The sequence below is a fragment of the Lucilia cuprina genome, chromosome X (assembly GCF_022045245.1).
Source record: "Lucilia cuprina isolate Lc7/37 chromosome X, ASM2204524v1, whole genome shotgun sequence".
NCBI lineage: Eukaryota > Metazoa > Arthropoda > Insecta > Diptera > Calliphoridae > Lucilia > Lucilia cuprina.
This window is the reverse complement of record NC_060949.1, coordinates 506,280-518,334: the sequence shown is the minus strand read 5'-3', so window position 1 is coordinate 518,334 and position 12,055 is coordinate 506,280. Positions and strand designations below refer to the sequence as shown.

Sequence of the window (12,055 nt, the reverse complement as noted above, 5' to 3'; positions counted from 1 at the left end):
AGTCCTCAGCGGATTCCAACGAACACCGAGCATTTTCGTAGTACTTTTATCATCGAGCGACAAAAAGGATGAACTTAGAAGATGGCTTTCAGGCAAATTTTTTAAAATTAGCTTGTTGTTTGAGGTCCATTTTCTTAACTCAAACCCTGCAGCTCTCATTATACCAATTAATTGGTTTCTTATTTCAAGAGTTTCTTCAATAGAATGAGCTCCTACGAGAGCATCATCTACATACATACATTCACGAAGTATTTGCGCGCCAAGTGGAAAATGTCGCTCCTCATCGTCCGCTAATTGAAGCAAAGTTCTAATAGCTAAATACGGGGCACAATTTAAGCCAAAAGTAACTGTCTTTAAATGAAAATCCTCAATTTCCTTGTTATCAGAACTACGAAACAAAATTTTCTGGAATTGTGTATGTTCAGGCTTTATATAAATTTGCCGATACATTTTAGAAATGTCTGTATTAAAAACAAACTGAAAAAATCTCCATTTTAATATTAGAGCTACTAAATCTGTTTGTAAAATAGGGCCAGTGTACAACAAATCATTTAAACTTTTCCCATTAGATGATTTGCATGAAGCGTTGAAGACAACCCGCAATTTCGTAGTCGTACTTTCTGGCTTAAAAACTCCGTGATGAGGTAAATAATATCCCGAACCAATTCTTTCGCTATTAAGCTTTTCCATATGTCCTAGCGATATATATTCTTTTAGGACCTCATCATATTGAGCCTTAAAATCAGGTTTATGTAGTAGCATTTTCTCGCTTCTTATATATTGACTAAGAGCAATATGTCTATTTGGACCAAGTGACTTAAAACCGTTTTTAAAGGGTAGACTGACAGTATATCTTCCTTCAGAATCCCGTGTGGTAGTAGAGCGATAGATTTCTTCACATTTTTTGTCATCTTCTGATAAAATTTTCTTTTGAGAAACTTCCTCTAACTCCCAATTTTGTCAATTGGTCATTAATTGAAACTTTTGTCATATGAGACATTCTTACTATTCGTGGGGAAATCTTATTGGGTGTTGGGCCAGTAATAATCCAACCAAAAATTGTTTCTTGGCCAACTAAGGACTCGAAAATTCCATGTTGAACTCCACCACGAATAATTAAAGGATATAAATCTCCTCCTAAAAGGATGTCAATTTGATCGCATTTATAAAAAGTTGGATCTGCTAAATTTAACTTTGGCAGAACATCATTACTTAATGGCTTGAACGAGTGTGTAGGAACATTACCGGTTATACGAGACACTACTAACGCTTGCACATTGAGAGACAACGTTTGATCATAAAGAGAAACAATTACAAAGGATGCTACCTTAGAAGATCTACTTATAACATCTCCGCCTAATCCAGAAATTTCCGCTGAAACAGGGTTAGTAGGTATCTTTAAAATTTTTTGTAGTTTTTCGGAAATAAAACTTTCATCTGAGCATGGATCTATAAGAGCACGGGCTTTATAAAAAGTACTACCAATGACGATATTGACACAGGCTGTAGCTAACATAACTTTTTTTGCAACTGAAGTGTGGTGCGATTGAACTACAGATGGACCTGCTACATTAGTGGACTGTATTTGGGATACATTACTTTGACTACTTTGATTTTCATTATTCGAAGTATCCGATTGATTTTGAATGGGTTTTTTTGTGAATTCCCTATGCATCAGTGTATGATGTTTCTGCTTACATTTAGAACAACCATTAGGATTATTACAATCACCATACATATGGCCAATAGTAAGGCAATTGAAACAAAATTTAAGGTTGACACCCTAGTCTTGTAATCCATATTGATAAACTTGCTACAAGAGCTTATTTTGTGATTTTCTTTGCATAATTTACACTGAAATGAGCTGACCTTGGTGTGATGAGATTTAAATTGTTTTGCTTTTACTGTTGCTTGATTTGTATTTGTTTGTGAGCTACAGTTTGCATTATTTGTTGCTATAATGTCATAAACACTCTCAAGAGCATGAAACCTATCTGTCAGAAAATTGTTTAATTCTTCCCATTTTGGAACCTCTGTTTTGTTTCTCACAGATTGTTCCCATAGATTTAATGAGCATTCTGAAAGACGTGACGAGCATTGGAACACAAAAATTGGGTCCCACGAGTCTATGTTTACATTATATAATTTTAGTATAGCAATACAATTATTAATTTCTCTTTGAATTCTTTTAATTTCGCTAGCAGATTCTTGTAAGCATGGAGTCAAATTAAAAAGTAACTTTAATTGACTATTAATCAGAACACGCTTATTTTCATACTGACTTTTTAAATTGTTCCAGGCTATTTCAAAATTTTCGGCAGTTAGAGCTACATTTCTATTGATATCCCGTGCCTCACCATCAGTTTTTCTAAAACAAGTAAAATAGTTTTTCTACAGGGCTGAGTCTTCCATTATTTATGTAAATAGCAGTAAACATATCCCTAAATGTGGGCCACGAAACGTAATCCCCATGAAAAACACCAGTATCACAAGGAGGTACGGAAACGGAACCACAAATATTAGAAACGGCTGATTCTAACTGTTCTTCTTCATTTTTACTTAAGTTTGTTTTTGCCTTAGAAAGTATGTTTATGCACCGTACGTATGTTTTTCGAACTTGCGGGTGTTTAGTTTGGACCATTAGTAATTCTTTTTTCTTTTCTATTGTTACATCCGAACAATCATTATATATGCTTTTATAACTATCCCATAATTTATCTAACTCTGATCTTTCGAAATCAAAAGCATCGTTCGTATAATTAGAAAAATCTTCAGCTTTTAGCATAACCTCAAAGCTGATTATTTCATCCGCTGCCATTATATATTTCTCAAAAATCGACATATTTAAAGGAGAAACAATTCAAAAACTTTAATTGTTAAAAGAGTTACAAAAAAATTTTTTCCAAAAGAGAAACTAAACTTTGCAATAAAAGCAGTTGTTTAAGAGCTCCTCTCAAATTTTTTAATAGAGACACTTAATGAAGAGAACCACAATCCAAAATGTATATTACAAAAAAATGTCCCTTTAGGAAAAAAAAAAACGCGAAAAGGAAAAAGAAAGATGGACGCCAATTTGGCACAAAATTTGAATGCAAAAACAACGTACTGTAGAGAGAAAAATAAAGATGGCCACTATAAATCAAGAAACACGTTTTAACTTTTTGAAATGGTTTAACCTCACTTTAGCGAGCCACAAATTTATTAAATACACCAAATGAGACACTTTATAATTCAAATTACGCACCTTTTCCTTTCGGCAACTTATCCGGCTCGAAGGACCAATGTTTATACCACGGGTTACCTGTGTTCACGCTGGTTTTAAGGCTGCCGCAGGCTGTAGGTCAAGTTTGTGACTCCTTTGGGTTTAAGATGCCGGAGGCTGTAAAACAAGTGTTGACTCTATGGAATGAAGCTGCCGGGGGATGTACGGCAGGTCTTGACCGCTATTGGTTGTAGCTGCCGGAGGCTGTGTGTCAGGTCTTAATTCCTTTGGGGATGGAGCTGCCGGAGGCTGTACGGCAGGTCTTGGCAAGTCTTTACTTTACCACACTCAACTATGCACACTTCAAAAAAAAACAACCCTTATTTTCTTGGGTTTATTTATATTTCGTTTATTTCTTTTAGTTTTTTTCTTTCTCTTTTTATTTGCAGCTTTGTTTTTTTTAAGTTTTTAAATTTCAATTTTTCTTATTTTAAAATTCCTTTATATATTTAATTTTAATTAGTTTTTTTCTTTAATGTTCGTCTGCCTTGCTTGCTTTTAGAATATCAATTAACCAAAGTGTCAATCCAAACGACTGACAACGTAGGCAAACTCACCACACTTCATATGATGCTGCCAGATTGCAACATCATATGAAGTGTGTTTAGACATGAAAGAAAAAGTCGCCTAAGTGCGCACAGCCAGACAAACAACCCTAATCCACTAACACATTCATTACACTTCATTCATTCACACATAATTTCTTTTATACAGAATATGGCACCCAACAACAACAACAATCGTAAAGGACGTTCCAACCGTTCCAGCCGCAATGGATCTCGGCCCAAACCCAACCGCAAAAACAATAAACGTCAACCAAAACGCCATTTTGGTTGCGGTATTTGTCAAGCCGATCACAGCTTGACAAATTGTCGAAAGTTCCAAAAGATGAACTTGGCGGAGAAGTACAAAACCGCAGTTAAATTGCACTACTGCGTCAATTGTTTGGCGAGGAACCATCTCATTGGCGGTTGCATGAGTAAGGCTCGTTGCTAAATAGGATGGTCCAAATAGGATTTGAAAGAATTTAACCCAGGACCAATCCCCTCCACCAACTCCGGCACCAAGAACTCCACCCACACCAGCTCCAAGACGATCATTAGACATCGTGAAAGTCACAACACCGGTAACAACTTCGATGATGAAAACGTTTGTTCCTACAGCAGTTGTGCAGGTAGGAAGTCGGCGGTCAAGGGCAATACTAAATCCTAGCTTGACTAAGTCTAGAATAGCAGCCGTCTTTGTTAGTGAAAGTTCCCTAGCTCCCTTCAAAATCGACAAAGAGGTGTTTGTGAAGGTGCTAATTGGACCAAATTATTCCTCAAGCCTCCGATACGAGGTTTGCATGGAGGTGGTTAAGGATCTGTCAAAAACCCCATATCCAAGCCCCATGGACGAAACAATTAAAAGTAAATTGTGTCGCATATCGCTGGCTGATCCGGAGTTTTACTCCAACAACCCAGTCTCCATGGAAATTGGTGGAGACCTTTACACCAGCATCCTACAACCAAATGTGATTCACATTGAGGGGGGATCACTTATAGCCCAGGATTCCACCCTTGGTTGGCTGGTCATGGGATCATCTACCCAATAAACACCCACACAATGAAGTATTTTACATACATAATTTACACTATTACCCTACACCCTTTTTATTGAATAAATAAAAATAATTGTCTTTTTTTCTTCACAGGTTGCCAGGCCCGGGAGGATGTTCACATCAGTGAACAATTGAACGTTACCATCCCTGAAGTCCAATAACACCCACACCAAACTGCAGCCAACTTCATTTTTATACAAACGTCAGCTGCAGTTTTTGCCTTTTTACTTACTTCTAATCAACCGGTGTGAAGAACAAAAAGTGTGTGCGCTACAGCGAACAAACAAACAAAACAACAAACCCTACAACAGCAATTAAATTTTAAAGTTTGTAAATAAATAAATTATAAACTTAACCCTAAATAAAAGCATAACAACTAGTGATAAAACTTATAATTAGTGATAAATCCTAAAACTAAAAATAAATACTAAATCTAGTGGAAATCTTAATTTTCTTAATTTATATCACAGTTTAACCAATTAAAATTTATATCTAAAACTTATATCTATTGTTAAAAGAATTAAAAGATTGTGAAAACCCTAAACCAATATTAAAACATTAAAATCCTAAAACCTTTAAAAATACTTACAACTAAAATAAAATCTGAATTTATAACCTAAAAATACTTACCCTGTATACTTACCTTATATACTTACCCAAAAGTTCAATAAACACATATGAAGTATTATAATGTTTTATAAAGAAAAAATCCCAAGCCTTTCTTATTTACCCTTCCTCTAATTCCCGCGTAAGTACCCATCTCTCTCTAACCCCTAAATAAACAAATAGAAAATAGGTAAATATAAGATTTAAACATGTTCTGTCATATTTAATACTAAAATATGAAAAAGATGAAATTAAAGGACACAGGTTTAAATGAACATATTTTTAAATGTAATTGATATATTGGCTTGAAATTGTAAAGGGTCGAGAATTTCCATATCTAAAAGATATTAAGGGATAAATATGGACTAAATTGTTGTAGCTATCTGCGACCCTATTAAAATTTTGATATAAATCATAGTTTTAGAAATTTAACAAATATGTAATATATGACAAAATCTTTATTTATGAACAAAACGCAATGAAATCTTCAACGATTGTTAAATTTGTCATTTCAAATAAGAAAATGCAAAAAAAAAAATTGAAAAGGTCAAAGGGCATCCCGCAAATTCCCAAAAATAGGAATGAAAATCCCGAAAATGGGATTTTTTACTTTTTTGTCCATAGGGTCCACATTTCTTTCAGGGCTGGGAAAATACTTTTGGAGTAAATAGAAAACATATTGAGGTTTTCAAAACTGCTTTCAGTTTTCTGATCCTAGCTTTGGGATTTTAGGACTTGTCGCCCAAAGTTGAAGTTTTGATAAAAAATAGGTCATATTCGGAAGGACGCAGTGGCAACATTTTCAAAAAATAGGACAAGTTTTTTACTCCAAAGCGTATATATAAGTTTGTCATTACGTTTGTAATTTCCATAATATAAATTTCCGACCCTATAAAGTATATATATTCTGGATCCTTATAGATAGCGGAGTCGATTAAGCCATGTCCGTCTGTCTGTCTGTCCGTCTGTCTGTTGAAATCAGTTTTTAGAGGACCCCAGATATCGGTGAAATCCGAATCATTAATAATTCTGTTAGACATCCTTTCGAGAAGATCGCTATTTAAAATCAGCAAAATCGGTCGGTAAATAACGGATATATGAGCAAAAATCCGAGACAACCTCTGAAAATTTCATCAAAAATTGTTATAAAAGCAACAACAACACTGTATATAGAAAAAGATGTACACGTGTGTGTGTAGAAGTATTTGGTTTTATTCAGCTGTGTATTTTTTTGTATGTTTGGAATCCAAACATACAAAGTATACACAACAAAAAAATATGATTTGCATTTTTTGTTAATATAAAATAATTTTCCCTTTGTTTTGCAAATATATTTTTTAATGAATAGAAAAAAGTATTTAAAACGTTTTCAATTACATGAGAGTAGATTGTGAGTTATTGTACAATAATTTTATATGCGAATAATGTAAGTTTGAAATTTAAAACTAACACAAATTTTTTCCAAGTGCTTTTTAAAACAATTTTTTTCTACTATAAACAAAAACAAAATCTACGTCTCGTCAATGTATACCAGCAATGAATACGAAAGTGTTGTTGTTTTACTCTTGCTTGTATACTGTTAAGAACAACAACGTATTGCTAGTATTAAGCGCATATAAGTGTATAGAAAACACACTGTCTATAGCTAAGCGCATTTAAGCGCGTTGTTATTTTTGTTTTTCAGTGTTTTTCGTTATGTATGTTTAGATGTCTGTTGGTTTAGATGCCTTGTGTATTTTGTGTTTTATTTCGTTTAGCGTCGTTGTTGTTGTTCTTTTTGTTTAGCTTTTGATGTAATAATAATGTAGTCGGGAAAAAATTTAAAATTTATAAGAGATGTTTAAAATACACTGTGGTGAAGGGTATATAAGATTCGGCACAGCCGAATATAGCACTCTTACTTGTTTTATATTACAATTAATTTAAAAATAATTTATTTTTTAAAATGTTAAGAGTGTTGAAATGAATTTTTATCATTTGTAAAAAATAAATAACTATAAAAAGAACTAAAACATACTGCTAATAGTAGCAATGTATATGTATTTTAAAGTACAGTGGACGTCCAATAGTACGTACCCTCTTTATTACGAATGTCCAATAATACAAATGGCAAAATTGTTGCATTGTCTACTCTAGGTACGAATAAAGACACAATTTTTCTGTTCGATAGTACGAATAACGCATTTTTATGGGAATTTTGGTTTTATTTGCGTATGAATGAAGTTTTTATGTATGTATATTTACAAATCAACATTTATTTAGTGTAATTAATTTATTTTCTTTCAATTTCATACATATGTAATGTTATTTACATATGTATGAACTGTCAATTTTGAAAGTAGTATGACTCCACATTCCAATGGGATTAAGCATTACTATATGTGATCCTTTAACTATTCCAAGTTTTTAAGAGAAAATTTTAAATTAGAGAATCGTTTTTGAAACTATATTCCATTCAAGTTTTTAATTAAAGTTTTATGTAATCTGAACATGTTTTATACATTTTAAAACAGATATGTACAAGCAAATTTGGCACACATATTTTTAAAAACATTAAAATTTAAAACCTTCTATATCTCACTTCAACCATTGGACTCACGATACTTTCATTAACAATTTGTATACGTTAATATGTCCCTTTTATGCCTGTTTATGTACAAGAAATTTGAAAAAATACATATTTATTATATTTTGTTTCGTTATGTAATTTTTCATGAAAAATAAAACAAAAATAAATAAAATCCTATATTTTATGTGTATTATTTGAATTTAAACATACAAAATGTGTTGTTCAATAATACGAATTTTTCGGTACTACGAAAGGGCCTGACACTATATAATTCGTACTAGTGGACGTCCACTGTATATTAGGTTTTTATTATTTTCTTTTTATAAATGTTAACCTAAATAAATAAAACAATATTTCATTTAACAAATATTAAAACAAATATATATTTATTCATCTATAAAATATTTAAATCAATAAATAAAGAATTATAAAAATGACAACTAATTCACTCATAATATTAAAAATCAGGCATGCCTTAAAAGTTTTAATGTAAACATTAGACTGACCGGATCTTACAAGGAGAAAAAAAAATGTCGGAATCTTGTTTGGCTTAACCCCACAAAATGATTTCCCTTTCCAGATATTAAGCCGAAACTTGAGCTCGATTAAGAACTGTTAAAAAATGTCTTAAACGTCTAAAATTCACTTGTAACCATTTGTATTGCAATGAAACTCATCAAAACTAGTTAGTTAGTTAGTTTGAAAGGAGGATGGATATACATCAAATCCGAAGAAATACACCTAGGCCTCTATCGGGCCTGTTGTGCGCTCCTTAACCAGTGCCTCAGGTGGGAATCGAACCCACCACCTCCGGTGTACCAGACTAGAACACTAACCTACCGGAGGCCACATCAAAAACTAACTATTATTTAAAAAAATCTCTTTCCCAAATTTACCGAGGATCGGCCTTTATTTGACCTATATAAAGCCTCATTTAGAAAATTTTGTTTTTTTTATCAATAAATTGCTTAAATACTTTGGAATTAAGGTAAAATTCAACATAAAAGTTTCTTTATGAAAAATAAAAATTTTAAAAATATGTATACTCATGGTGTAGGGTATTATATAGTCGGCCATGCCCGACTATACTTTCCTACATGTTTACAATATGTAACTTCCTATTATAAAATAAATTATAATTTTCTACTTCTCTGAATTCAATTCTATGTAAGAATTTTTCAACGCTTGTATTTATAAAAATCTTATTCTGGCTTTAATGCACACAATAATTAAAGCACACATTAAATCGCAAAGTTTATGAGCGATTTTATTTAAAATTATATTTAAATAAAATTAACGAAAAAGTTTTATTAAAAGAAAAAAATTTAAATCAACTTGAATTTTGCCTAAAATTGGTTAATAACCCTAAAATAAGTTTTTCTGAATACAGTCCCTATTGTATAACGTTGCACAATGAACCCTAGAAGAACGAATTCTTAAAATGTTTCTAAAGTATTGTTACAAAATCATTAAATAAATATTCATTATTATTATAAAAAATAATTAAGAGATTAATAATAAAAAAATTAAAATAAAAGAGTACGAAATATTCCTTTAATTAATGAAAAAAATTTTTGTTGTGTTGTGTCTACATACACATACATGCTTAACTTTACAAAAAAATCGTAACATGTACGAAAATTTCGTGTGTAACACGAAATATTTTTTAATCAAAACCTTTTGTAATTTTATAAGGTAATGAAGGTACGAAAACGTGTCGTAATATCGACGACTTTTTTTAAAACATTCTCACTGAAAAAAGAGAGTTTTGACGAGATATCTCGATTTATTTAATGTATAATTAGAATTTGAGTAAAAATTTTATAGTATTTCAGAATTTACAAACTTTAATGGCATCACAGCTAAAAATGACGTTTAGAAGTTTGGACAAAAATGTTAGAAAATTATATTTTCCTACATATACGAATTTTTAGTTAAAATTTTGTAAAAAACTATTTAAATTAGTTTTATTCATAAACAAAACAAGTAGGAAAGTATAGTCGGGCATGGCCGACCATATAATACCCTACACCATGAGTATATTTTTAAAATTTTTACTTTTTATAAAATGTTTATTTTTTGTAAAGAATGTTTAAAATACACATATTCGGCACAGCCGAATATAGCACTCTTACTTGTTTTCTATAGCATCATAATAACACCCTTAAATATAATTTTAATCTCTACGTTAATGATCGCTAAAACAGGTTCTACTGCCTTACGTTAATGATTTGCGGAAGCAAAAATATGTAAAAAATAATACAAACTTAATAAAAAAAACCATCGCCTACCTTACTTTATTGGACGCGCGATGCTTTAATATATAAATAAGGCAGACTCTCTTTTTATTAAGATTTATTTCTTCTTGTACTTCACAAGAAAATTTTAGAAAATAAAACAACTAAACAACAACAACAACATAAATTTTTATTTTTCTGAAAGGACGTTTTTATAGAGCTAAGGTCAAATGAGACCCAATCTTAATATGAGTAATAATGTACTGATTTTAAGTATTTCCAATAGGCTTCATACTTGTCCCATATGAAGATAATTTTGGTAAATTATCTCAAAAATGGCGAGCTGTGTCGTGCATACAAGACAGATGAATATTGTGATAAAATATTAAAAATTATCCAGAATTATGCATTCTAAGTAAGCATACTAATAAGTTATACCAGAACTTTAAAAATTACAAAACCACTACCTTACTTTATTGCATTTTGGAAGCTTTTTTAACTATGCTTCTACCCAATTTTATCATTTATATTTTCTGATAATTTTTTTGCTGGGATGTTTTTGAGCAATATTAAACTTTGCAGTGTTACCAGAAAAAACTTCAGAAAACGTCACTGTCTGTTATAAAAACGATGCATGTTTTATAAAAAAGAGAAGACTACTCTAATTGTAATATAAAAACTGACGAAAACTTAAATTAAAAATATAAATTTTGTGTTTTAAAGTAATATCACTAATCAAAAATAAAAACATTTTACTGTTAATTTTTTAAAAACTACATTAATTTTTTTGCATTAGATGTTTATACTTTTGCATTTGTTTTTTAACTTTAAACCATTAGGCACTTAAACTAGTAAACAGAATTAACTAACAACATTTGAGGATTAATTTTAATTTAATCGCTAATTTTTCACCTAAAGATTGGCCCTTAAAATTAACTCAATTTAATGTTAAGCCAAGTAATTCCACGAATTTTAAAAACCTATTTTGTAATAAAATTTTTATATTTATTATTGTTGTTTTCAGTTGCTAACCATACCAAAAATAATGCGGAAACCTGTCGGATGCTTGAAAATGAAAGAAAAAGTAATTGCAACTCAATTTCTTCTGATCATGAAAATGTAAATAGTTCGATTGGCGTTGCAGCTTTAAAGGACAGTTGCCGTCTTTCTACTCCTAATACGTCTTCGAAAGGTCAAAATCTTTTTATGAAAGACCAGTTACTGTATTTAGCTAAACTTTTAGGGTTTGAAGTAATATTATGATTGTATGTATAAAAGAAAAAGTTTATTAACTGTTTTTATTTCAGGTGGACTTTTCGGATTATCCCAAGGGCAATCACAACGAATTTCTTACAATAGTTATGCTTTCAACTAATCCACCGCAAATTTGTCATGGAGTTGGAATAAATGCTAAGGAATCTCAAGAAGACGCTGCAAAAAATGCTTTAAAAATTCTCAGTGAAATGGGCTTGAACAATGCAGTTAAAAAATAATTTAAATTTTTAATTTTACTTCGGAAATATGTAATGCAGTTATTGTAATAAAGATACCTCTACAGCCTATTATTATTGAAAAAGAGTTTAAGTTTAAACAAATAACAATTTAGGTTTATATGTATATTGACTAGATATACTAATATACATATAAACCTAAATACCAAGATTATAACTATAATAATTTTCATATATGTATAATGTTTTACATATGGGAGATGCCAATTGCAAGATCACCAATTTTTCCAAACTTTAATAAAGATTAGCTATTTGATTCTAAATCAAATT

General features: G+C 31.0%; 1 protein-coding gene across 1 annotated transcript; it reads left to right on the top strand.

The window, feature by feature from the left end:
- The first annotated feature begins 3,979 nt into the window (after positions 1-3,979).
- Positions 3,980-11,836, top strand: LOC111688224 (maternal effect protein staufen-like). Its single transcript, XM_046949344.1, has 3 exons — positions 3,980-4,100; positions 11,299-11,525; positions 11,582-11,836. Exons 1-3 carry the CDS (start codon positions 3,980-3,982, stop codon positions 11,765-11,767), a joined length of 534 nt encoding a protein of 177 aa, XP_046805300.1. The 3' UTR covers positions 11,768-11,836.
- Positions 11,837-12,055: the final 219 nt, after the last annotated feature.

Coding starts and splice junctions, on each gene's coding strand:
- LOC111688224 (XM_046949344.1), top strand. CDS start 3,980: ATGGCACCCAACAACAACAACAATCGTAAAGGACGTTCCAACCGTTCC. Junction 4,101..11,298: donor AAAACGCCATTTTGGTTGCG/GTATTTGTCAAG, acceptor TGTTGTTTTCAG/TTGCTAACCATACCAAAAAT. Junction 11,526..11,581: donor CTAAACTTTTAGGGTTTGAA/GTAATATTATGA, acceptor TTTTTATTTCAG/GTGGACTTTTCGGATTATCC.